The sequence below is a fragment of the Aulonocara sp. 'chitande type north' Nkhata Bay genome, linkage group LG10 (genome assembly GCF_057382095.1).
Source record: "Aulonocara sp. 'chitande type north' Nkhata Bay isolate Kocher_YH1m ecotype deep benthic linkage group LG10, A_spYH_male_GT1.1, whole genome shotgun sequence".
NCBI classification, from domain to species: domain Eukaryota; kingdom Metazoa; phylum Chordata; class Actinopteri; order Cichliformes; family Cichlidae; genus Aulonocara; species Aulonocara sp. 'chitande type north' Nkhata Bay.
The window spans coordinates 14645682-14672862 of NC_141353.1; the positions used below are offsets into that span (position 1 = coordinate 14645682).

Consider the following 27181-nt stretch of genomic DNA (forward strand, 5'->3'; position numbering starts at 1 on the left):
TCAAATTCATCTTCTAGTGTAAGTGCAGAGAGTTTAATCGGTTTTTGAAAAATAGCCTCTATTGAGTCATAGTTTAGAGAGGACCTCTAATAAATTCTCTACACAGTAAAACCATTTCCTAGCCTAGCCTAAAATTATTTTATTAGCACCAATTTTTTTTTTTTAGCCTTCTAGTTGAGCCCTTGTAAAAAAAAATTTAGGTTTATACCATCACTAATGGAATTGTGTTTTATTCATTTATTTAAAGACAATCCTTACTTTTGAGGAGCTGGAGACCTCGATGTGTCTTTTAAATGTTTAAACATGTAGCATGTTTTATTGTAACACAAAAGAGTAATTTGGAAATTAAAAGCTGTCAAATTGTGGATTAAGAGTTATGTTTTTCCCTACAGTGGAGCAGAAGTTAACAGAATTAAAAACTGTATGGTAAAGAAATGCCACTTAGTTTTAATACAATTTTCAATTCTCAATTAAAAAGACCCCATTGTTATGTAAAATAGGGTCTGTTTAGTTTAAGTGATTTGTGTGACACTTAGTCTATTTATGGGCTTAATGTATACTGTGAAACAAGTAATCTGAACAAAGGTAATAACAAATTAACGATTAATATCTATATTAATGTCAAGGATGCAAATTTGATTGCTATACAAATTGTTATAATTAGCAACACATGTTGACTTTATAAAACCTGGGGCCTTAAATGTACCACTTGCCAGTAAAAGACTGTAAAAGAATATTTGATGTGAGGAATCGTACTTATGTACATTATTCTCAACCATGTGTTTTGACTGATTCAGTGTGTGAAAAGAATCCAGACACTTCACCTCTGAAAAGTGTTAATGTTGAAACTTTAATTAAAAAATTATATTTAAAAAAAAACAGTACAAAAGTCAGATTTGTAAAAATTTTTGGAATAAATTTCTTTTAAAAAAAACATTTTGGCACTTGGGTGACCACAGATTTACTTTCAACTGTACCCTACAAGTCCTACCAGTCGAAAATCCATCCAACACTGATCACACTTCACTTGACAAAGCTACCTACCTCCTAATTCAGAACAAGCTAACAGCTCAGTCATTAGAGTAAAAATGGGACAGCAACCTCCAACGTCTATTTGCAGCAAACTACTAAAGAGAGATAACATAATCTTACTGGATATGATAAATCCGGTTATTGTAATACTCAGCACACTGCTTGTATTGTCAGTGAAATATGGTGATAACATAATGTCTGGTGATCCTCACCTGTAGTGAATATCTGTAGACAGTATATATGTTAAGCATAAAAAGCAGCAGCAACTCAGTACCATCTGATATATAACTGGCTAATGCTTATTGATGCGTTGTATTCATGGCCCATGAATCATGGGGAGTCTAAAAAACAAGAAGTTTATGCAGCGGCACTGAAGGTACCGTGGAAGCCATAAGCCATGTTAATAGGCACATAGGCTCTTCCTAGCTCTTCAAAAGTCTTGGCATCCAAAATCAGGAGGAAGGTCCCTTTATCCTGGAGAGAAACGATTGATGGCGTTAACACACACAAAACAAATCACACTTCTCTACACACCACCACATAGTGAAAGACTTCACTTAGGTTCAGTACACCAGGTGGAGGTATGCTTGAGAGGTGTGCATGTCTTTAGAATAGCAGCTTTGCTTAAATTCAAGGACCAGAACGCATTGTGTGTACAAAAGAATAATAAAAGGGTCCTCATCCAGTGTTTCAGGGGTAATTAAAACTGATTAGGATTTTAAAATAAACAGACGGGCAAATGAACAATTGACATTTGCTATAGGGGAGATGGACACAATAGCATAATGCTCAGTTTTGATTCAGGCTGCCCAATGTGCTGTCAGGAAGACGGACACTGGGATGTAGTAGAACACCATTTTTGGGAAAGAAAAAAAAAATCTTACGTTACTCAGAAAATCTTTTACTGACACCATTAATGTAGCCAGCAAGTGCACTTTCTGCCATTAATCTTGAAGGCTTTAGAAAGTTCTGTTTTTAAATTCCAAAAATTCACTCGCGTAAATTCAGCAATGAATATTTATGACTCTGCTCGTCACCCACATGAATATTTATGATAGATCGTGTCCAGCTGATTAAAGAATTTGAAGCGGAAAGGAATCAAGCTTAGGCGGACTTGCAGACATGCTGGTACCTCAAATTCAGGAAACCATAAACCTCTGATAACGTCATGAGACACAACAAGGTTCAGCACATTAGGTAGATGTATTTGCTACGTCTGTGCAGCCGAGACTCTTACCTGTGACGGGGTGAGAACCACCGAGAGGATGACACCATCATCTTCCTCCACAGCATCAGGTGACGGCACAAACACAGGCTCTGAGGGGTAGAAACCCTTCTGGTACCAGACCTGTGGATGATCATTTTCACAAGTGTCAGTGTTTTTTCAATTTAACTCCACATTTTAAAGTTGCTCTTGTTCGCATCTTAATTTTGCTTCTTCAACTACTGGCTCAGTTCCAGTCTGGCGCGCACGCGCACGCGCACACGCGCACACACACGCGCACGCGCGCACACACACACACACACACACACACACACACACACACACACACCTGAATGCTCCCAGAGCAGCAAATTGCTCACACTGATAATCACAGTTGCTATGGAAGCAGTCAGGATGTAGTTAATTTTTCCCAATGTTACTTCTACATTTTTGGCCAAGTTACGTTTAACAAGAGTAATGGTTTAATATTTCACGTGTAGTTCATCTGAGGCATCGTTTTGCCTAGTTTTAAATATTTTTTACTAAGTAACAATACATAAAACTTTAACTCTGAAAGATCATGAGCTTTTACTGTGACAGCCCAGATGTAGTTGAATGTATAGACAACTGTCTGCAGCAGTGTAGGAAGACAGTTGATATTAACCAGAAAGAAGCTGCAATAAACCATCCATCCATCCATTCGCTTCCGCTTATCCTTTTCAGGGTCGCGGGGGGCGCTGGAGCCTATCCCAGCTGTCATAGGGCGAGAGGCAGGGTACACCCTGGACAGGTCGCCAGTCTGTCGCAGGGCTAACACTAAACTAAGGGCTAGCAATAAACCAATATACCATTTAAATTATGTTAACTAATAATTTACACAGTATAACAGCAGTGAATGTGATCAAATTCACTAACGCTCTCTCATCGTCTCTCATGTTTAAATGAGGTGGAGCCCTTTGCACAGTATCATACAGACCTTGAATGTCTTGTCCTTCAGGTCCATCTTGAGCAGAGAGTCTCCCACCAGATGTCTGAAGCCACAGCCGTAGAAATAACGGTACGGATGTGTGTTACATCTGGCGTAGTTGATCTGCGGGAACTCCAGGCCACCGTACTCATGGAGGTCTTCTCCGTGGAGATCCTCGTGCTGGCAGAACACCTATTGAAAAAGAGGATGAACTACCACCTAAGGTCAGTCGAGCGTGCGAGCTCTGTAACCATGAGCTTCACCTTTAACTGGACTCATGTTTCTGCAACCTAGTTATGTGAACTCTGATTGCCATACATTTGTTCTAACATACTAGAAATTATGTAAACTTCCATACACACAGGTCAAAAACTACACAAACTGCAAAAATGATAAAAATCACTACAGAAACATCTCTTAAGATAACAGAATAGATTTTGTGCTGATGTTACCCATCAGTCTAAATATCCCAAATTCACTAATCAGTAGTTTTACAAATGTAGCGGTTACTTTTAAGCAGGCTTTTCTAATTTTATGAAAAGCCTTTTTTATGCGTTTCAACCCCCTCCCAAAAACCTAGTACTCATTTTGTTAACTTAATTTTCTGCATCTGTTCATACCGTAGTGTGGCGTTAACATTTCTACTCAAGGGAACGCTTTACTTCTGCCACTTAGATTAATTTCAAAATAAGAAGCTTAATATTTTCACTGCCTGCTTGTTGACTTGTACAACACTGTATGAGTTGTCAAGACAACTCATTTCTGGTTACTGCCTCCAGCATGTGTGCTACAGGTGAACTGTAAATGAAGGCATGAGCAAGAAGTCAACTCACCTTGTCGTCACCGATTTTGACACACGATGCATTGCTGCAGGGTCGAGTGTTCAGGTTCTGGTCTTTTGGGGTTTCATTGGTCACATGCAGTGGCAGAACAAAACGCCGAGGGAAAACCCTGCACAAGGTGTTGTACACCTGAGAGGAACAATATTTGCACATTTTAGATATTTGGTTAATTCAAATCTGAACAGACTGAAATCCATAAAGCTAACACTGAATAGCTTTCTCACTAAATTATTTAGTAAATTAGCAAAGCCGATGACTCTGCAATAGTCGGCCTCATCACTGATGGGGACGACAAGGAGTACAGAGGTCTGACCCAAGACTTTGTGGACTGGTGCCAGCTGAACTACCTCCAGATCAACGCCAGTAAAACCAAGGAACTGGTGGTAGACTTCCGCAGGCACAAGCATTCTCCACTGCAACCACTGAACATCCAAGGTATGGACATTGAGGCTGTGGACAGCTACAGGTACCTTGGTGTTCATCTGAACAATAGACTGGACTGGAGTCATAACTCAGACGCCCTCTACAGGAAAGGGCAGAGCAGGCTGTACCTGCTGCGGAGACTCAGGTCGTTTGGAGTGGAGTGCCCACTCCTGAAGACCTTCTATGACTCTGTTGTGGCTTCTGCTATCTTCTATGGTGTGGTCTGCTGGGGCGGCAGCATCTCTGCTGGGGACAGGAAGAGACTGAACAGGGTGATCCGAAGGGCCAGCTCTGTTCTAGGATGCCCTCTGGACCCAGTGGAGGTGGTGAGTGACAGGAGAACGGCGGCTAAGCTGTCATCCCTGTTGGACAACATCTCCCACCCCATGCAGCAGACTGTGACAGCACTGAGCAGCTCCTTCAGTGGGAGACTGCGGCACCCACGGTGTGGGACGGAGAGATTTCGCAGGTCTTTCCTCCCCACTGCTGTCAGACTCCATAATAAAGACTTTAACTGATCAAGCACACACATCCATACATATGCAATAATACCAAGTGCAATAATCCTTTCTGTCATCGTTGTATTTTTACTCAGTTGTATATAGTATTTGTATTTGTATTCTATTTTTATCTTATTGTATATTTATTTTATTTTATTCTACTGTATATAGTATTTTATTTTATTCTATTCTGTACAGTTGTGTACTGTATTTATTCTTATTGTATTCTAATTTTTGCCTCATAACTTTTGCACTGTCCACTTCCTGCTGTGACAAAACAAATTTCCCACGTGTGGGACTAATAAAGGTTATCTTATCTTATCTTAAAGCCAATATTGTCTTCCCCGGTTATAAATATTTATTATGCCAAAACTTAAGTACAGTGAAAAAAAAAAAAAAATCTGTTTTTCTTGCTACATTTATTTTGTAACAATGTGTTCATGCAATTATACTGACCTCATCCAGCGCGTCTCCTGATTTACGCAAGTTCTGGATGAGGTAGTTGTTGATGGCTTGGCCGTCGTCGGAGCAACACATATCGAGCATCAAGAATCCATCCTCCTCAAAGGCGTTGATTTGATGGAAGGTGGAGAAGGCTTTGGTGTGGTACTTCACTGAGCTGACCTGCGGTACAGCGTATACAGTTACAGAATTTCTGTCAAGTACTTCATTTCGCTGTAAACTACAAGGACACTCTCCTTTAAGGACAGTACTCCTCAACATCACCATCACTTATTCAGAAGACAAATTATGTTAAAAACTTTAAAATAAAATCAACATGGAGTAATAAAAGCTTAATATGTACACACAACATGCTTATTACATCTGTTACATTACATTCTGAATCACCTAGTTTTCTCTGTGTAGCCCTTTAAATGGGGCCACTCTAGGGAGTTTTCCTACTGCAATGTCATTGCAAATTTGTGGCGCTAAGCAGAGATGAACATTTTCAGCCTAGGTGGCCCCCTAATGGCCTGGAGTGGAATTCAACCAATGTTTCAAATCCACACCCAATTTAAACGGATTCTGTCTTTGCCTCTTTTTACATTTACATTACATGCAGGCTTGCTAGTTCTTGCATAATCAATCAACAGGAACATCAGTTGTTATTGTATATAAATATAATATTGAAGTGCAGTTAAAAAAATATATTAACAGTCGCATCCAGTGGCGGTCCTAGCCTGTTTGGTGCCCTGGGCGAACACTCCCTCTGTAACATAAGGTATTGTTTTAGTCTGTTACTGTTCCTACTTTTACCATTTCTTCTTGGAGCAACTGTAACGGGGATTAGGGATTAATAAATGGCCTGTATTTGTATAGTGCTTTACTAGTCCCTAAGGACCCCAAAGCGCTTTACACATTCAGGCATCAACCCATTCATGCACTGGTGATGGCAAGCTACATTGTAGCCACAGCTGCCCTGGGGCGCACTGACAGAGGCCCACCTACTGGTGGTGGTCTGACCACCACCAGTAGACAACAGGTGAAGTGTCTTGCCCAAGGACACAACGACCAAGACTGTCCAAGCCGGGGCTCGAACCAGCAACCGATTACAAGGCGAACTCCAAACTCTTGAGCCACGATCACCCACATAATAAAGTATTCTGATTCTGATTGTTTCAGGATGACCTGCCATTATCCAATGACACATCTGCTTACCTGTATCTTTTGCTCGTTTCTCCTCCTCTTCTTTTCTCTTTTTTCTAAACTGAGGACCTGATGGCTTTGAACTTTTCTTTTCCATCTTCCAGTGGTTTTAATTTTGCACTCCAGTATGAACACCTATCCCTCAACCCAAGGATCACCACAACATGATCTAACACACCTACACCTTAGTTCACAGATTCACTTTGTCTAGGGTGCATTTCTGAGATTTCTGAGACAACCCAGGATTCAAATCAAGAATACATAATGGACTTGGATTTACAACATTATGAATGAAATGTGCTCTATTTGGCCCCCCTCCCCTTTCAATGGGTTGTGTGTGAGACTTTAAATCATCAAACTGTAAATTTTAAATTGTTATTGATCCCTTTATCCCTGGTCCTAAAGGGTATGTTTATTTTCTTACTCTTCTTATATATATTGTTTGTTTACTTGCACTGCTGTAACTGGAGCCTCGTCGTCTCGTCTCTGGACTGTATGCGGAGATGACAATAAAGTTTACTTTGACTTCAGCAGCGAGCAGGCGCACCCAATATGCGCTTGCTGACGTCGGGGCAGCATGAGTACGAGCATTTTCTTTTTTTTTTTTTGCCGATGCCCGTGATGCCGCCCCCCACCATGATGCCGCCCCGGGCAACCGCCCGTGTCGCCTGTATCTAAAACCGCTACTGATCGCATCTCACCTCGCCTGTGTGCTTGTTCACGAGGTGGAAGACTGTCTCCTGTTTGGGATCCCAGTAGATTCCATCACTCAGAGCCTTCCCTCTTAATTTACATGTGACTATCTTCAGCAGGTCCATCTTGACTGGCTGCTCGATGAACACCACGTAGTTCTCAGACATGGCTGGAAGCAGGAAGAAAAAGATTACCAAGCTTTGCAGATGAGGGTAGCAAATGGAAAAAAAAAACAAGCATAATGAGTGGTACCCTGGTGTGCTGCCTTACCAAAGCTGTGGTAGTAGGAGGGATGGGACTTGTTTGCAGGCACAATAGAACAGAGGATTTTGGCTCCTTGCAGAGTGTCTTCGCTTTCCGTCTTCTCAGGAGGTACTCTGATGATATTGTAGAGGACTCCTGGAAGGAGAAGTGTTTTACAAAAAATTGTTCCATCCATTTTCCATCCATCCTCTTCAGCTTATCTAATTCAGAGTTGCTGAGGAAGGGGGAGCTGGAGCCTATCCCAACTGTCATGTGTGAGAGGCAGGGTACGCCCTGTACCGTTTGCCAGTCTGTTGCAAGGATAACAGAGACAGACAACTAGTGATGTCTATGGCCAATTTAGAATCAACCTAATTAACCCAACCCAGTTAATCTAATGTGCATGTCTGTGGACTCTGGGAGGAAGCTGGAATGCCTGGAGAGGCAGAGATGACGCACTTTCCACAGAAAGACCTAAGTCGGCCAGTGGATTTGAATCCAGACACTTGCTGTGATTTGACACTGCTAACTGCTGCACCTCCTTTCTTCCAACAAAGTACAGTTCATTTCTTTTTTTCTAAATCAAGATAAAAAATAAAAATAAAAAAATAAATTTTAAAAAGCCATGTAACTGTGCAGACTTTAGTGTGGATACTTGACTCAAGGAACAAACCTCTTCTTCCATAGGAGTTGCCCATGTTGTAGGTGGTACCATCTGGATCATAGTGGGGGTGAGCAGTGGCTCCATTTACTGCAATGAACTTACTCCAGTCCACCTGCAAAACAACAGAATGATAAGGATGTATACTATGTTTATACCAGACTACACAATGACAAAGAAATGCGTTTACTGCACATAACAAATGACATTACCTTCTCTAAAGTTTCTAGGGTCTCTGGGTTCACTCTGTGCATGAAGTTTGTCTCTGTGCTGACATAGTAGTCCCCTTTGTATTTCACAAAGCTCACACTTGCATTGTCTGTGGGTTCTGTAGCAAAGACAAATAAAGGATGGCATGTTTTTTTAGGACTGAAAGCTTTTCTCCTTTTAAAGAAATTGGTCTGCTATACGATTTACAGTTTGTAGTTATACTGGAGGGTCCAGTGGGAATGTAAAACATTTTATGCTCCCCCTGGTTCCCCACTGTAAACTTGGGTATATACAGAACACTTAAGAAGCTCCATCCCAGGAGGATTTAGCAAAGCAAAGTTATAAACTTGATTTTATCTCTAGCTGTCGTGGCTCTTCTGCTTTTTTAAATTAACTGCAGCAGAAAACCTGCTTTTTGATCCATTATACACATATACTTGATCCCACTGTCTTATTTACTCACCAAACTTCTCAAAGCGAGAAAGGAATCGCTGGAAGAAGTTTTTACAGGGGTCGGGCATGGCAAGCGTGCCAAACTCAGACATTATGATCCGGTCCCGCTCGCTGTTCTTTTTGAAGGTATCGCTCTGCAGGAACCGACTCATGTACGTCACCTCACCTCTCTCAATCTTGAACTGGTGCAGCATGGCCATCCCATCAAACCAATGGTTGTAGCTGTCATGAAACACAGATGTTAAGGCTCGACTCCATTGTTATAGAAATGTTCATTTTGTGCTTTGCAGCAGGTCTTTATAACTCACTGTGTTTCTCCAAACTCAAACTTCCCAGGGCCATTGCGGAGGAGTTTGCCATTGATCCAGGAGGGAATGGTTCCCTCTAATTTGGTAGCTACTGGCTCAGGGGTCTCTTCAACAGAGCGGACCAGGGCAGCAATTGTCTCCAGCCCCTTCAGTACCTTGCCATTGTGGGCATTTTTTGCCTGATCTGAACCCAAATGAAAGAATGGACAGAAATTACCTTTCTTTAGTGCAACTTTTGCTTTACACTTCTTACAGTTGGACAATATTTCCCTTTTACTTAGTAACTGCTGTAAACAACATTTCTGGCAACCCAAGTATAAACTTTACTTTACTGGCAGTTCTGCATGCAGCTCAATAAATTAAGAAAAAATAAGGAATGAAAACAAGCACTCAGGGTCTGTGCCACATTAGAGCTCTTTAGTTGCCCAAGCTTTGCTTCTGAGCAGAGTTTAAACACATTTGGCTTGGTAAGTTTTACGTAACACTGTTTGTCCTTCTGTCAGCATCTCGGGGATATAAAAAAATAAAAATAAAATAAACGACTCCCCAACTTTCACCTTGATTAAGAAACATTTAAAACCTGCCATTACTTTTTCAAGTGTGCATTTACTTGTCTTTAAAAGGTCGTTCATTTAAGTGTCACAGCTACTAAAACATAAAATATAAAGTATAAAATAACAGTGACATTGAAATCTGCTGTTCTAGTTTAGGGTGGTCCTTTGTTTCAGAAAAGCTACAATAAACAGCTCAGTGCCCTGCTGAGATCTTTAGGGAGAACCCCGTTTAACCACCGCTTCAGATCCTCAGTGAAAAAGTCACCAACTGCTTCTCTGACTCCAGTGTTAAAGACGCATGACTTAAATTATTCACAACAGTCAGCTGTACTGTTACCATCCACCCCTGCCACTACTGACAGGGAAGGGCTTCATTTTTACAAAAGCAAAAGCACATGATTGTTTAAACAACAGTATATTCTGGAGATCCACTCAGAGAAATTACAATGTACAAAAGTTTCATTTCTGGAGTTTGAGACAATGACAAACATGTCGCTTTAAGCTTGTTTATCCAAATACACCCAGTGCTGTACTACTGGGTGACAAATTAAAGAAAAACCTTGAATAAATCGGTGTTGAAACGATTAGTTTGATGTGGAGGGAAATTTTCTGCTATAAGTTATGGCTAATTATATTTGGCCTACAGCAGACGGGCTGTTACAAAATCCCCATAAACGTGGCGGTTGTGCTGTAAACAGCTAAGCAGCAGATATCCAAGTCTCCGATTACAGCCTCAGTTCTACTCTGTTTTCTGGTAGTGCAATGCCTGCCGAGTTTTTCATATCCACCGGCCTGTGAAATTAAATCCACACATGCCAACGTGAGGCTTAAAGAACACTCTGTACTGATATTACTCTACATACAGTCACAACCGCCCATCACCGCGCTCAACAGTCCAGCTGATTTATAGAGATGCAAATATGATAAATGCGATTTCATCAAGTGCGCTTCAAATGCTCGTGGCTTGTAAAACGTGCAGCTTCCTGTAAGTTATGAAACCAGCAGCGCATCGTTCTGTGCAATCTGAACTGTATTACTGTACAGTATTCACAACAAGGAGGAAGCTTACCTGCACGCTCGAGCTTCACAGATGACATGACAGCTGGTGGATGCAGTTCCTGATTTCTATATCCGTGTCCTGCTAGACCACAGAAACCCACTAGTGTGCGTGGAGCTGCGACAGCCGCCTGCAGCGATAAACTGCGTTATGTAAGCTATAAGAGAGAGAGAGAGAGAGTGAAAGAGAGAGGGAGAGTGAAAGAGAGAGGGAGAGAGTCACTTGTGCCTGCCTGGGCTTGCAGTCACACACGGTGCTAACAAAACAGAGGTTATGAAATAAGGTAGGCAGAAAAAAAAGAATAAACATTTACAACAGCAGCTACATACAGGCCTATACAATCATAAGCTACACCTGCTTTAAACCACGTGGTGTGCTAACAGGTGATTTTCCAGGTTTCTATTTTGTATGTCTAACATCTTTGCTTAGGGGCCATGTGACACATCAAACTTATTGGTAATGTCACAAGAAAAACAATGGTGTGCTTGGTTTCAACGTAACTTTATTCTTTCATGAGTTATTTACAAGTTTCTGACCACTGACCACAGTGTTCAATGTGCTGCCCATTGTGTTGGATTGTCAATGCAACCCTCTTCTCCCACTCCCACTCTATAAATGTGTTTCTAAGGCCACTAGAAGCAGAACAAAGGCAAGGAAAGTCTGAGAATCAAATACACAGGAAGGTGATTAGGAAAGTGGAGACAGCTGAGGACACAGCGGGGACAAATCAAGAGTAAGAGAGGGGGAAGCAAAACTGAACATAGTGCACAAAAGACAGGAGCTACTAAAATAAAACAAGAGGCAGAGACAAAGACAAAGCTGACATAAAGAAAAGTAAACAAACAGACATGACTGACTTTACAGGGAGACACTAAAGGACGACACATGGGAAAGAGTTAAAGGAAACAGGAAGGGAAATCACTAAATATTGCACAACCAAGATATGAGTAGAAGAGAGATAAATGTCTTAGTACTTTTTAGGAGCACTTTAGACAACTTATTTACCTCCAAATGTTTTTAGCAGCAAGCAACTGACAAACTATGGCAGTAGCATCTATGCTAATGCAATTTATCTTAACTGTTCTCCAAGTTAAGGTTTGCCTCTACTCATTCAAAACATAGTGTAGGTGTAATAGAATATCGTTGGCAATTGAGGATAATAAACATAAAACAAGACCACTCAGAGAGCGCAACTCCCCCTGAAGGTCAAGGGCTAAGGACTAAAGCCTTGATGTTTTTATTACATAAAAATTCTGTTTTAAGGAGCTCAGACAAAGAAAGTGCTTACTGCATCACACCCCCCCCCCCAATGTCTCCCATGACTAATATATTGCTTTAATATACACCAATAAGAACAATATAGAATATATGAATCAGGACTCCAAAACTTTACTTTACAGTTATGGGTTGCCGATCACTTTATTCCTACATTTATGTGTATCTATAACATTATATATATAGTTTTTGGTCAACTTGTAAAACAGATCACTCTCATTACTCTGCAGAAAACACTGGTGAAAACACAGAAGTACGCAATTAAATCAAGAAAATGTAGAGATAATAAATTTAAAATATTTAAGTGTGCAGAACTGTAAAAATGGAGTAAAGGAATTTAACTTATGCTAATTCAGCTACTAGCGCTTAAATGTGTATCATTTGTATGCTTGTTTTGTGTCTGTTCATTTATTTATGGTCACATAGTTTTATTCTCTAAAATCTGCATACTTATCGCTAGCATTTGTTTTCAGCTGCACATAGATGACTGTATTGCTCTTTAACTGTCTCAAGTAGACAACCAGCAGCCAGAGAGCTGTCCATATGGGCTCTGTGCGTCTATCCAGATAATCTTTGTTGGAGGATTAAGACCGGAGCAGGAAGACATTCAACACGACCTGCATTTGTCCAAAGAGAGTCCTTTAACCTTTCAGGTAATGTGTGTTTTTCTGCTTCATAGCCTAAACTAATAGAAATCCACTGTCAGTAGGCTACGGGCTAGCTGCATATAATAGGTGAGCTTCACTGACCTCTGCTCTGACCTCAGCTGCTGCTAGCCCACAGTACTTTTGTAAACACGCTCTGGATTTCTCTCGAGGTTTGACTGTTATGCGAAATATAGAAAGCAGAAAAAAGTTCAACAACAGGCAATACTCGCTGTCCATTAAAGTTTATATCAATTTACTGTTGACATGGAAGAAAGTCCTCTGACATGATACTGTAACAGATGGTGCATTCAAGCGTAATTACATTGTCACGGGGCAGTTAATGGAGTAGAACATTATACTCCATACAAACAACATAATAGGTTTATAGCTGTCATATGGACCTTTTGCTTCCAAATGACTTCGGACGTTATCTGATCATTTTTTATTATTCTCATGAAGGCAGTAAATATAAAACAGTCTCTCAGTAGAAGGGATTTTGCTGGAACTGTAATTTTGTTGGGTCAGTGTTTTGAATCCAGTACAGCACTGCAAGCCATCTAAATTTTAACATGTATAATGGTCAGTTGAATTAAATCACACGTCCTCCAAATTCTGTGGGCCATTTACAGTAAACGCAACACAACTTCTGCCTATGTCATATCAGGTGTGGTGTTTTATTAATTTTCTATAAAAACACAAAGAAAAACATCACCTTAAAAAAATGCTAAATTATTGTTCTAATTCCCTGCATATTCCGGTTTTACCGTTTTAATTATGAGGATTTAGATGCTTATCTCTGTGGAGGCTTCCTAGTTCTTTTCTTTTTTCTCTTTTTGGATTTTAATTTACAAAAAAAGTCTCAAATGAAAAAAGGAAATTTGTAAAATAAAACTTGAGGGAAATAGATTACATTATAATGCATATATTTGTTAATGGAAGGCCTATAAAGGGATATGCAAAAGCCCCATCATAGACACAAACACTGTGTAAACATAGATCTGAGTGAGAGTTGTAGCTGGCTGGCTTTATCATGTGAGAATTGAAGCCATTAAACCAGGGATGGGGAACTCCAGGCCTTAAATGCTGGTGTCCTGCAGGTTTTAGATCTCACCCTGGGTCAACACACCTGAATCAAATGATTAAATGGTAAATGGCCTGTATTTGTATAGCGCTTTACTAGTCCCTAAGGACCCCAAAGCGCTTTACATATCCAGTCATCCACCCATTCACGCACACATTCACACACTGGTGATGGCAGCTACATTGTAGCCACAGCCACCCTGGGGCGCACTGACAGAGGCGAGGCTGCCAAACATTAGCGCCACTGGGCCCTCTGACCACCACCAGTAGGCAACGGGTGAAGTGTCTTGCCCAAGGACACAACGACCAAGACTGTCCAAGCCGGGGCCCGAACCGGCAACCTTCCGATTACAAGGCGAACTGCCAACTCTTGAGCCACGATCGCCCACGATTAGTTCATTGGCAACCCTCTGGAGAATTTAAAGACATGTTGAGGAAGTAATTTAGCCATTTAAATCAGCTGTGTTGGATCGAGGACACATCTAAAACCTGCAGGACTTCGGCCCTTAACGCCTGGAGTTCCCCCGCCCCTGCATTAAACAGTTACCGGTATACTGAAATTTAGTCATTACTATAATGTTCTTATTGCTTGTTATTTAACAGTATATGCATTTTTTTTTTCAACAGGACAAATCCCCACTGCCGATCATAATGTCTTTATTGGATTTTCTTGGGCAGGGGAAGCTGTTGGGGGTCGGAGTTCTGCTGGTGTGGCTCGTCCTCTTCCACCTTCTTGTTAATGTTTGGCTCCTTTGCGTCTTCACCAGTCTCCTGGTAGTTCTCGGAGGTTGGCTTGGGTCACGGGCTCTGCTGGATGCCAACAGCGTTCTCCACCTGGAGCACTTCTTGCCTCTTGGCAACATTAACCCACCTCAGTATTCACCTGAGCACGAGTGGAGATTGAACCATGAGATCCACAGCGCTGTCCACAAAGCAGTGCGTGACTTTGTGTCCTCGTGGTATCGCACTCTGCTGCCCGAGGTGGAGGGCGAGTTTGAGCGTGCGGTGCGTAATTCGATGCTGGAGTCAGTGATGGAACTGAAGGAGCGTGCCCGGCGAGTGGACAGAAAGGTCATGGTTCAGCGGTTGCTGGAGGTGTACGGGGGTCACCTGCAGAACTACATGACAGTAAGACAGATACAGTCAACACAAAAGGGAAGCATGAGCCTCTGGCAGCTCTACAGTGAAGTAGACACCCCTCATCCAGCTGTGAGCAGCAAAGCTGCTGAGCTCAGCTACTCCAGAGCTCTAGTTCACCTTGTACTACACGTGCTGGTTCCATACCCACAGATGGAAACCAGGACAGGAGGTTACATGGTTACAGAACTTATTACCTGCAACGTGCTGCTACCGCTCATAACCAGGATATCCGATCCTGACTGGCTCAACCAGACCATTGTAGACATACTTACCAGATGCAGAGAACCACACCAGGAAATCAACGTGGATGACCTCCCAGTAGATCCCCTATACAAATGTCAGATCGACCAGGAGTCCTGGGCCACCTGCATGTCACTGTCTTCTTCCGATCAAGCTGGTCTCGCCAGCAAAAGCGCCTCTGACCTTGATGACCTGAATGAGAGCCGGAGCACGACGGAGCAGACTGAGTCCTCACTGAGCAGCATGGTTAGCTTGGCGTCAGCTGGGAAATTTCAAAGCTGCCGCCCAGGTCTGCTCACATCATACAAAGTGAACTGCTGTCCGCTTACATCTGCCCATCACTCCAACTCGTCAGAGTCCAAAATAATTTCACTGGACTCGCTAACTCAGTCTGACTCGGATGATGATCTGAAAGGAGGCTTTTGCGAGTGTGGTCCTTCAAACAACTTCTGCAGCATGCTCACTTCTAAAGATGTTGAAGCCTATGGATGCTTCGGTCCACTGAGAAATCTAGGACAGAAGGTGGTGGTGCCGGTGGACTCCCAGTGGCCAGCAGGCATAGCTGAAGAGAAATCTCCAGGTTGCCCTAGAAGAAAGCTTTGTTTACCCTCTTATAACTTGGATTCCCCCAGCAATGCAGTGGCACCTGTGAACATCCAGAATGTCAGAATTGGTGGCACCGTCACCGCAAAAGACCAGCGTGGCACCGGCATACATCCCTATATTCTTTACACTGTAAAGGTACAGTCATGTCACAGCCTGGTACAATGAAGCTGTCTTATGAAATTGGATTATTGATGATTGCATACTGCACCCCTCTTTCTGTTTAACAGTTTCAGACAGCGACCAGTGATGGCAGCGCCACTCCACAGCATGCGGCCTGTCACGCTGTCAATCGCAGATACAGCGAGTTCCTCAACTTGCAGACACGATTAGAGGAGAAGCCTGAAATGAAGAAATTAATCAAGAGTAAGACATCGTCCTCTGCTTTAAGACATCACCAAACCCTAGTAGTCCAAGAAGAGATGCCACGTTTATTTATTTATTGCATTTCAGATGTCAAGGGCCCAAAGAGGATTTTCCCTGATCTCTCATTCAGCAGTCCAGACGGTGAGAAGGTTGAAGTGCGTAAAAGCCAGCTGGATGCCTTCCTAAAAGTAAGCATTGGGATTATAACTTTTGCATTTGCAGGGTTCTGACGTTTGTTCTTGTGGTATAATTTTTATTGTTTTCTAGCAATTAAGCAGCATTCCTGAGATAGCCAACAACGAAGACATGCAGGAGTTCCTAGCTCTCAATTCAGGTGTCTGTACATATTTTGGAAGAAAACCTTTTGCCAAGTCAAGAATTGATAAGGTAGGAACAAGCTAACAGAAAATTAAACCAATAAGTAGTTGCATTTTGTGAAATTTACTCCATTACTCCCCTGCGAGAGTTAAGTAAGAAGTTTTATGCCTTGTTCTTGAGCATGGAGTTGGACCTTTTGTGAAAATGTGTAAAGAAATTCCACATTGTAATACTCAAGAACGCACAAAATAGAGAAGAATAAATACTCAAGAAGCTAATCATGTTCAGAATGAGACAAAAACTGGATGCTTTTTCTTTCTTTTTTCTACAACTTGAATTTAATTATCTCACATATGTTTGATTGATTGAAAGATGATGGAAAATGCTTTGGACACTTTGAAGACAGCTTTCCCACATCCAGAACCCCTCAGCCCAACAGAGGACATTGATGGAGATCCTGATGGAAGAACAATGGACAACAGAAAATACAGGTAAGAGCTCTATCTGCCTGATACCAGTCTTCACACACATTCAAATCTACTTTGCTTCCTTATTATCAATTCGGTGAGTTAATTCTCAGCTTCTTTCATGTTGGATTTAATTCACTTATTTTTGTAACACGGGGATTCCTGTTTTGTGTTCTGTGCTTCAGGAGGCTTTTCCCAAGCAAAATCTCCCCAGCCTTCAATATACCCAACATTCCTGATCTACATCCTAAAGTGACATACTGCTTCAGTGAAGGCAGCACTGTAAGTTATTATTCCTCATGAACTATCAACACAAACATGTTTCAGACTAATGTGGGAGAGCGTTGACATTTTCTTCAGAAATCATTTGCTTATTCTGATTTTCTAGGTCCTCAATGGCATGTCACTGTCCCACCTCGAGAATTTTGTTGGTGAGCAGGAAACACTGTTATGTGGACTGAATGGGAAAGAGAACAAGCAGAGGTGTGAGCAAGATGTGAAGAAGACTTCAGGGAAAACTCACGGCACAGGTTGAGTTTGTCTGAAGTAGATTTATCCACATTGGCAAGATGCACTGACACAGTTTTACCACATGGGTGCAGCAAAACCCAATGTCTGTGGTGGCTTTAGCTGAGCAGTAGACGATTTGCAGCAATAGGGCACAAACACATTTTGGAGACTTTTTGAATCCACATTTAGTAAGAATGTTTTTTTTTACTTGCAGTGGAAAATCTTGACCTCAGCATCTATTAATAGATATTTCTCATTAAAAAAATTTTGGTTGATTGTTTATTAACAACACAAAGGTAACTCCATGTTTTTGCCCACTACCACTAATGGTGTGTTCTGCCTTTACAAGTAGTCAAATATTTTTTTAATTCATTTGTGAAGATTCCCATCCTTGTGCTGAAATAAATGTATAATTAATGTATAATTAATGGGGGTTTGTGTGTGTGTGTGTGTGTGCGCGCGCGCGCGTGCGTGTGCATGTGCGTGTGCGTGCTGCAGACACAGCTGTGGCAGATGTCGCTTTGAACATCTTGTGTTTGCTGATGAAGGATCAGTGGAGTTGGCTGTGCACTGAGAACATCCAGAAGGCCATCAGACTGCTCTTCGGGACTTTCATCGAGAGGTAAGAGTTCCTCCGCATCTGCAGCTGTTTGTGAACTGTTGTTCCTGATTTACTTACACTGTAAGTAAATCAGGAGTGAAGACAAAATCAACAATGACTTATGCCATAAGTCATTGCTAACCCATCCTTCCGCTCAAATGAGCTTGGAATAGTTAAAGGGAGCATTTTGGGAAACCACTACAAGGTAGAGGCTTTCCTTGGAGAAGGGGGCTTTGGTATTGTAGCCAAATGCCGTGATACCAAAACCAACCGAGCTGTGGCTATTAAGGTGAACAAGAACAACCCTGATATTCTGCAACAGGCAAAACTGGAAATTTTAATTCTGGAGCAGCTGAGAAGGTTGGATCCAGATGCCGCCAACATTGTTCAATGGAACGGCTTTTTCCACGACGGAGAGCGGGTTTGCCTGAAATTTGAACTCCTAGACCAATGCCTGTGGGACTACATACAGGACCCGAATAATCGGCGTCTCCCTATAAGCGAAGTCAGGCCAATTTTAGGTCAACTCACAAATCCTCTGTCCCACCTGGGTTCTGTGGGAATAGTGCACGCTGACCTCAAACCTGGAAACATCATGGTTGTAAATCGCTATGAGTCTCCAGTCAAAGTCAGACTTATAGACTTTGGCCTCGCATGTCCTGCGTCTGCAGTGATGCCTGGTGACCGTGTGGGGACAGTTGGTTATAGTGCACCTGAGGTTATGCTTGGCCTTCCTTACAATGAAGCAAGTGACATGTGGTCTCTGGGGCTGGTGGCTGTGGAGCTTGGTACAGGGGTGCCACTCTACCCTGGAAAAAAATATTATGATGTTTTGAAATTCATCATAGAAACTCAGGGTCAGCCGCCAGATCATGTTCTCGATCCTGGCGTGTACACTGAAGACTATTTCACAAAAGACAACTACAACCAACAACGCTGGACATTTAAGACCGCTCAACAATTTAAATACGAGACAGGATATGAATCTTTGGAGACAAGATACATAAAACTGACACGTCTGGATGACCTCGAACAAATAATGCTGTTTAGACGAGGACCAGAAGATGGCCAACGCTTATTTGTCAGCCTAACTAAAGAGATGTTGGCCTTGGATGCACACCAGCGGATAACACCCTCTCAGGTTCTCCGGCATCCCTTTTTCAACCCTGGCCTCTCCAACAGGTTCCCAAGTATCAACACTGAAAAACCATACAGAGTCAATCTCCAGCATGGCATCTTCCACCCTGGACAAAAGTGATAAAAACACAAACTGGGGTTGGAAAAGGATATTAACAGCAAATTACACTGGAAATATTAATTAAGCTGCTCCAATAATTATCACTTTGGCTTTTTTTTTATTTATTTTTTTATTTTCACTCCCCCCACCCCAACCAGTCGCGGCAGATGACTGTCCCTTCCTGAGCCTGGTTCTGTCGAAGGTTTCTTCCTTTTTAAAGTGAGTTTTTCCTTCCCACTGTCGCTAAATGCTTGCTCATAGGGAATCTTCTGATTGCTGGTGTGGCCAAAACTCTAGGGGAAGTAGCAATTCTTGTGAAAATTTAAAAAAGCCTACCAATATTCAAAGCAGAGCAGCGGACACCTTACCATCACATCAGTCCTTTAATCCGACCTAAAACACCATGTTTACAGAAATAAGTTCCATACAAATTGGAAATAAATTGTTGTTTTTGATTGTTTATAAATATATAGTGCTACCCTTCAGCCTCCTAGTAGACATACCTGTGTTATAAATGTGAAACTCCTCCGATTTTCAGAAAAGTTTACCTCTGACCTTGAAGTCAAGGTCACTGAGATTTAAGCTTCACAGAGATTTTCAGTAGATGCAACCATGGTATTGATTTGAAAAATCTACACAATCACAAACTTGGATGTCCACAGCGCCTCGCCATATACCAAAGATTAAGAGGGGGTTTTTTTCTAGGTTTTTATAAAGATTACAGAACACAAATAACAAAAATGCCAACGCTATTGTCATTTTTGACAACGCTATTTTGATGTTGTCTAATGTAGTGCAAAAAAACAAAACAAACCCAAAATTTAGTAAATAAAGTAAATAAGGTATATACTACATAGTATACAACATTTTAGTGGTCCACAATGGGGTCAATGAACAGAATGAAGGAAGTAAGTCTTTTATATGACAATGGTGTGAAAAAGCGTTTTCCTATTTATTTGTATGTTTGTCACACTTAAACATTTCAGATCATCAAACATTTTTTTCTTTTTTAATGTAAAAAGAAAAATCCTTTAACTGTACAGTTTTCTTGATGTTATGATGCTTCTACCACTGGTTTGTCATTAATATTTTATTGTCTTAGTGTGTTAAAGATTCTAGTTCTTATTCTGGTCAAACTGTGCTTCATTATTTGTTTACAGCACAGCTACAGTTCCAGGTGACTTCAAGTCAAAAGGATACTACATGTCAATGGCCAGCAGCCTGTATTCAGTTTGAATATTGCAGTAAATGTACCTGGATCTGTTTCTATTGGGTTGTGAATTTGGTCTCACTGTTACATCCAACTTTTAGAGTGGGATAAAGACAAAAAGAAACAAGAGAGAATGGATTTGTAGTTAGAAATCCAAAGTTGCTTCTGTTTTGCCCACACACATTGATGATGATTTCACATCGTAAGCAGGTTATCAAATGTGGACAGAATGTTAGCAGTATAATCAAATACTTAATCTTGATGGCATTACCTTGGCCTCGAGTAACACTGTGACGAATCTTGGAGCCATTTCTGAACAGGATATGTCACTCAACTCACACATTAAACAAATCTCTAGGACTGTTTCACTTCATCTGAGCAATATTGTCAAATTTAGAAACATCCTGTGAGAGTGAGACAAAAAAATGACTTTGAGATTGTTACTTCTAGAGTGGGTTACTGTAAACAGGTAAAATCTCCCTGAAAAACCTTCAGTTCAAAGGCCACAGTGAGAGTGCTAACATATCAGCTTCTCTTGATTTGCTGCCTGTTAAAACCACAACTTAATTCAAAATTCTTCTCTTTGAATAGAAAGTCCTGAATGATCATCATACTGTATGGGTAGAGTTTCTTAAAGTAGAATGGGAGGCTGAGCCTTCGACTATCAGGCTCTTCTCCTGTGGAACCAGCTCCCAGTTAGGGATCAGGAGACTGACACTCTCTCTACCTGGAACACGAAACTTCAACTTGATAAAACTTATACCTCAGGTGACTCTGCTAGAGGACTTTTCTGGTGTTTGTCTACTCTCTGCCATAGTTTGTGTGATGTCCTTTTGGTTGTTCGCAGTCTTTGTACTGTCATTCTGTTATTTACATTCCAGGAAAAAATATTGAATTTTTATTCATTACAATAAATCACAGCAAGGCCTCAACAGTTGGCTATGGGGTCTATCTTGTGAGCAGGTGACATATTTACAGTCATTTATTTTTCCTTCATTCAGCCAGATCTAGAGGGCACAAGGACAGGTTAGTGGTGGTTAGTTGGATTTTAATGGTGCACGATCTTCTCTCCGATTGTCTTTCAGGAGTTTTTTAGCACACACACATAAATGTTATGGGTTTTTGTGCTTTACTTGCTAAACTAAATAACTACTGGACCCACTTTACCACATGGTGTGTGGGAAATGGGCTTTTCCTACCCCTAATGTTATGCTATCATTAAATGGTCATACTGGTCACAACTTTTGGCTTGATATCTGCCTCTGGGACCTCACTTCTGGCTTAAGGTTCATGTTTTGCATTCTCCTGTAATTGCTTAAAGCCCGCTTTTTCATGAGCTTGCATTTAATTCCCCATCTGTCTGTTTGACACACTGGCACATGTCCTGAACATGGACGCACTCACTAAAGTATTGAACTGATTTCTGTATCAGATGGTTGGATGTAGGTGTCGCCCACCTTACCAGTGCTCCTTGCTGGGTGATTTACCTACAAGTGCTGCAGGAAGCTGTATGGCCCGGTGGCACTCTGCCTGCTCAACCACAGCCTGAGCGAAGTGCTGCACAAAAGGAGAAAACAAAGGAGCAATGTTTGGACTGCCTGATGCAGCTGCTCCCAGGTGAATAACAGCTGTTCAAATCAGATTACTGCTGTTAAATGCTGCCCTGATTTTCATAGCTTCTGACAGTATGTTTCACTGTTTGTGTCTGAGCAGAGCTCATCACTGACATGCTGGGTAATGAGAAGTACAGACTGAGTTTGGAGACTATGCTGGAGTCTTTGCAGGACCACCAGATAAACAAGTGAGTCAGCAACCAAACAGCAAGCTAACAAGAAACAGAAACTGTATCAGTGCTGGTCTCTGATTATCACTAAACAGTACAACCACAATGTTAATGTTTCAGATAGAACTGCAAACTCCTCTTACCTTTCATATTTATACTATTATATCATCAATCTAAGAATGTCATTTCCCTGATGTCTTTTTCCTACATCTGTGTTTTTCTGCAGGCATCTGCTTTACTGCATCTGTGACCTGCTGCTGGAATTTCTGATCCCCGAGTCGTGTGATGAGAACTTCCAGCATTCTCTGCTACAGAGCTTGACCAAAGACACATATTGAGACAACAATGATCGTCATTAGTTTACAAAAATCTGCCTGCTGAAGCCCAGAACTGATCACCAGACAGACTCGGGTCTGAATAACAGTCACGACTCTCAGCAGCTTGTCTGATAGATAAATGGAATACACAGGTAAACAAATATCTGTCATTCAGTTGTGGCGAGCTCAGTGTACTTATATAATTCCTATCATTATTTCATGATCATTTCAACTTCCCATATGTGTGATAGACTTATCACTTATCCCATTATCATAAAACAAGCTTGAGCTTCCATTTCAGCTTATAAAAAGTTTGCATCCAAGTAAAATACCATGTACTGTATTTGTCCTCCTCCTCCATTTCTTTACTTTTCAAGTTAAATCTGTTAACGTTTCAGACAGTGTCCCACATTATCCCAAACATACCTACTCTTTTGCCCCATTTTTAGTCTTTTGGGGAGTGATAAGATGATTAGGTGATGCATCGTTGGTGGAAGCAGTTCATGGAGATGCAGCTTGTCTTATACTTGTGCAGGATGTGACGTATTCATAAAAGCCTGTAGTCAATGGAGTCCACAGGGTAATGGCACAACAAAGCGGCATCAATCACGCAGATTAATGAGAAAAAAGACTGATCCTGGCTTCATATTTATATCATCACGCAAACTGACGTCTGGTTAACATGTCACCCAGTTAAACTCATTTTTTTGGCTCTTGGGCTCTTTTATCTTGATGCATTCATTTATTCTGATGTGGTTGTAAATCGTGCACATTCCTACTTTGGAGCCTGGTAAGTTCACAGCTGGCATGAGTGCATATGTTCATGATATCTACCTGAAGTATGATCTTCAGATGTAGAACTCGACAGATCGCCGGGGCTTGAAAGGAAATGAAGGAGGCTCTTCCAGGATTTTATATAAAGTTTTATTCTGTCTTTTGTCGCCCTTTATCTAATGACTGCTAGAGGTCTCACTGTGCTTCTCAGTGCAATTAGTGCCTTCAGCTGAGCCCTCTGACATCTGTGAGTGAAATCAGCAGTGTGAAGGATTTGCTCAGATGAAAGCTGGGGCTGAACTTCAGACAGGTGTACTGACTGAGTCAATAAATGTTTGAAGTTGAGAGCACTGTTGGGGAATCCCCCTGTCTTCAACACAAAGAGTGAACTTTAGCCGTCACAAAGAGGATTTTGTGCTAGTTTTCTTTGATTACTCCTCTGTGTCAGGTAACTTATTCATATAATCCAGCTCTTCTCACACATTCTTTCACTGTACAAACACTATTTGTGTGAAAGGAGTTAAAAATCGACTGATTTCATAAATAAGTGTGTATAAGTATTGTGTTTTAGTCTTCCCATGATCTTTTGATCCGGAGAGCAGTTAAAAAAATACCAATTTCTTCACAGCCAAATTCCGTGATGAGGGATAAATTAACTGCATGATTTACAAAACCGCTTTATGTTTTGCTTGAATGGTAAATTGAAAAAAAGTAAGGAAAAGCACTCTTTTTATAGAGTGCTTCCATATGGCAACATAATTTTATTAAATATGGATGGCTAATATAGTGTGTGTTTGTGAGTATCTTTATTTCATTGAGGGGAAAAAAAATCTGCATCACTTGGTATCTGCATGCACTCTGTACTTGAACTGAAAGATTTATTATCCGTGTTAAGCACGACAGGGTAACAGGGTCACTGGTGGCTGGTACTCAGACAACTGTCAAGCATCCTTAAATATTCAGTATGGCAGCCTATTGCAAAGAATCTCTGAAACACTGAAATAATTACAATCAGTTCAAAGAGGGTGTTTGTCTGTAAAAAGAAAAAAAAATCTGGCAGTTCTGTCATGGTGATTGACAAAGTCTCAAAAATGCGCACTCTTCCCTGCTCTGCAATTATCTCTTCCAATGTAAAACACTTTTCTATCAATTTAGTGTGTTTCCAGCAGAATAATCCTGTAACACACACAAGGTTTATAAAGCTTTAAGACCACAGTGTGAGCAAAAGTTGTATATTGGATGCGCACAGATCCAACAACAGGGGAGTTGTTCACATATGCTCACATATAAACTGTCAGTCGTCGGGGTGTAAATCCACTCCTATTGTTTCCACTTGCTGGTCAGCAGGACTTCATAAAGTTAATATTAGGAACATTTAGCACATCTCACTTCCTTTCTTATGAGATCATGGTCTGATACTGGTGGGGCCCCACCTCCTGTCTCATGCTTTGGGACTTGTTTGTGACTGGAAACCAGGGGGGATTAAATGCTTAAACTGCACTGCTGGTGGCCACATATGAGTGGGAACAGCTGTATTTTAACCACAAATTGCTTAGTGCAACAAATACCCACGGAAGTTCACAACTTAGATCCATTACAGGAATTGCTGAATCATTCCAAATAAGCATTATTATTCATTTAAAGTATATTGTAAAATATTGTGATTTTATCTGATAAAAATCATCCCCCCACCCTTAGAGTTTTTTAATTTTTAGTGAAAACAGTGAAATTTGTTGTGCACAGTTGTAGGCTTCCTTGGGGTGACTGGTAAAATCTTCATTAGATGTTCCTCAGGTCAATGTGTCCAATGCTTTGGTTAATGAAACTGTGAGGAACATGGCGAGTGAAGGCCAGTATGCTCTGATCCAACAGATGAGCTACTGTTACACAAATTGCTGAAAAAGTTCATTCTGGTTGTGGTAGACATTATCAGAATACACACTGCACTTTGTTGGGTATGAGGTTGCATAGGGATAATAATGTACACTTTTATTGATCCCCGTGGGGAAATTCTTCTCTGCATTTAACCCATTCACTCAGTGAAGCAGTGGGCAGCCACTAGTGCAGCGCCCGGGGAGCAGCGTGTGGGGATGGTACCTTGCTCAGGGGTACCTCAGGGTAGCTGTTCAGGGGATTCGAACCCCTGACCTTCCGATCATGGGGCAACCGCTACCTACTGAGCTATCACTGCCCCTCTGGATCTGGACCACAGAGAAATGGAAGTTGTCCTACTGGAAAAGCTTGGGTCCTGCCATTCACCTGGATGTTACTTTGACACATACCATCTACCTAAACGTTGTTAGAGACCATGTGCATCCTTTCATGGAAGCTGAATTCCCTGACAGCTGTAGCCTCTTCCAGCAGGATGAATATGCCCTGTCACAAAGACAAAAGAAGCACAACAACCTGAAGTGTTGACCAAATTCCACAGCTCTCAATCCAATCAAATATCTGGGCAATGTGGTGAACAATCAAGTCCAATTCATGGAGGCCCCACAACTTACAGGACTTACAGGATCTGTTGCTAATTTCTTAGTGCCAGATACCACAGCACATGTTCAGGGTCTAGTGAAGTCCATGCTTCAATGTTTTAGGCTTGTTTTGATAGCAAAAGAGGGACTGCCACAATATTAGGCACGTGGTCATAATGTCATGATCAGTGTTTGATCGTAAATGTTGTGTAGGACGTCTGTTTTGGCACAATTTAGGCTCATTAGAACCAACTGAGTACAACTTGAATACCACAGCCTACCTGAGTATTGTTGCTGACCATGTCCATCCCTATAAACCACTGTGGTCAATGTCACAAATTTCAAATAATCTCAAAATAGTTTCTTGAACATGACATTGAGTTCACTGTACTCGAGTTGCGTCCACAGTCACCAGATCTCAATCCAATAGAGCACCGTTAGGTAGTGGTGGAGCAGATGATTAACACCATGCACGTGCAGCAGTGTGATAGTATCTTGTCAATATGGACCAAAAGGAATGTTTCAAGGACCTTGTTGAATCTATGCCACGAAAAATTAACAGTTCTGAAGGCAAAAGGAGGTAGAAGCTGGTACCAGCAAGGTGTACCTAAGAAAGAAGCCGTGAGTTTCATATCAGTAACACGATGATAATGACAATAGTATTAAACTAGTTTCATTATAATTCACCATGGTCCCAAACAGCAGATGTTCTTTATGAGTTTGCAATAGTTGTGACATGAGGCATGACCAACCACAGCTAAGAAAGTGTCAGAAAAGCCCAGCAGCTGCTGAAGCATCATGAACTGTCTCAGTTTTACAGTGGAATGTCAGTGTTGTAATGATTAATGTACAGTCTCATGGACATTTGTGCAAACATTCCACATGTAGTGATTATTCACAGCAGGTGAATACGACCAGCTAACAAATGTGTTTCCTGACCTTTAAGCTAATACTTTGTTTTCAAACTCAATCTGTAATTAAAATCAGCATTCTTGTGAAATCTTTGTACACCACTCCTTTTGCCATTTTCCCGTACATCCAATGACGTACGAATACGTCTTGTATGACACAGAATTTAATCTTTTGGCGTGAGCAAGCCTAACTGCTGATTGTAGTACGTGACCTTGCAATAAAGCCAATCTGGTTCCTGTTAGTGGTGTGTCCTCTGCTGCACAGTGCAGATGTGCAGTGTAGCCTTTAAGGAACTCTTACACCCCACACCCTGCCCTACTTCCATCTACTTAGAAAAAAAAAACCTGTGTTCTCAAAAAGAATTGCATTTGCTATATGACTTTATCCAGTAGCAATTCTACTGCCTGTACTCCACCCCTTTTCTAGTTTATTTGAT

General features: G+C 41.3%; 3 protein-coding genes across 6 annotated transcripts in view; 2 read left to right on the forward strand and 1 right to left on the reverse strand.

The window, feature by feature from the left end:
• Window positions 1–831: 831 nt before the first annotated feature.
• Window positions 832–27181, reverse strand: part of LOC147320458 (carotenoid-cleaving dioxygenase, mitochondrial-like) — a 55560-nt gene continuing 29210 nt past the window's right edge. For both annotated transcript variants that reach the window (XM_086308467.1, XM_086308466.1), the window contains exons 3-14: window positions 10807–10951; window positions 9184–9367; window positions 8886–9097; window positions 8425–8540; window positions 8225–8327; window positions 7579–7707; window positions 7317–7477; window positions 5425–5592; window positions 4037–4174; window positions 3213–3395; window positions 2270–2380; window positions 832–1506 (exon numbers count right to left, since the gene is read on the reverse strand). In XM_086308467.1, the coding sequence (XP_086164593.1) occupies window positions 1390–1506; window positions 2270–2380; window positions 3213–3395; window positions 4037–4174; window positions 5425–5592; window positions 7317–7477; window positions 7579–7707; window positions 8225–8327; window positions 8425–8540; window positions 8886–9097; window positions 9184–9367; window positions 10807–10834 (1650 nt within the window). In that variant the 5' untranslated portion in view covers window positions 10835–10951 and the 3' untranslated portion in view covers window positions 832–1389. The remainder of the gene's footprint in view (window positions 1507–2269; window positions 2381–3212; window positions 3396–4036; window positions 4175–5424; window positions 5593–7316; window positions 7478–7578; window positions 7708–8224; window positions 8328–8424; window positions 8541–8885; window positions 9098–9183; window positions 9368–10806; window positions 10952–27181) is intronic.
• Window positions 12320–24845, forward strand: snx19a (sorting nexin 19a). 3 transcript variants are annotated; one of them, XM_086308463.1, is made up of 12 exons: window positions 12331–12722; window positions 14424–15917; window positions 16010–16145; window positions 16233–16333; window positions 16413–16532; window positions 16836–16954; window positions 17116–17212; window positions 17319–17460; window positions 17939–18062; window positions 21921–22105; window positions 22199–22289; window positions 22498–24845. In XM_086308463.1, the coding sequence occupies exons 2-12, from the start codon at window positions 14448–14450 to the stop codon at window positions 22607–22609; spliced, it is 2697 nt and encodes an 898-aa protein (XP_086164589.1). In that variant the 5' UTR covers window positions 12331–12722; window positions 14424–14447; the 3' UTR covers window positions 22610–24845. The 3 variants fall into 3 exon arrangements, with proteins under 3 accessions (XP_086164591.1, XP_086164589.1, XP_086164590.1); XM_086308464.1 differs by having other exon boundaries at window positions 12332–12722; window positions 22202–22289; window positions 22498–24843; XM_086308465.1 differs by lacking the exons at window positions 22199–22289; window positions 22498–24845 and having other exon boundaries at window positions 12320–12722; window positions 17989–18062; window positions 21921–22059.
• On the forward strand, window positions 18172–19608 carry LOC147320460 (homeodomain-interacting protein kinase 1-like; the record flags this gene model as incomplete). Its single annotated transcript, XM_086307582.1, has 1 exon — window positions 18172–19608. A coding segment is annotated over one exon (1128 nt), but the record flags the coding sequence as incomplete, so codon positions are not given.

What these genes read in the sequence shown, in the direction of transcription:
- snx19a (XM_086308463.1), top strand. Translation starts at nt 14,448, where the DNA reads ATGTCTTTATTGGATTTTCTTGGGCAGGGGAAGCTGTTGGGGGTCGGA. An exon ending in CCAAGTCAAGAATTGATAAG is followed by an intron (nt 16,533 to 16,835) that starts GTAGGAACAAGC and finishes ATTGATTGAAAG; the next exon opens with ATGATGGAAAATGCTTTGGA. An exon ending in CAGGACCACCAGATAAACAA is followed by an intron (nt 22,290 to 22,497) that starts GTGAGTCAGCAA and finishes GTTTTTCTGCAG; the next exon opens with GCATCTGCTTTACTGCATCT.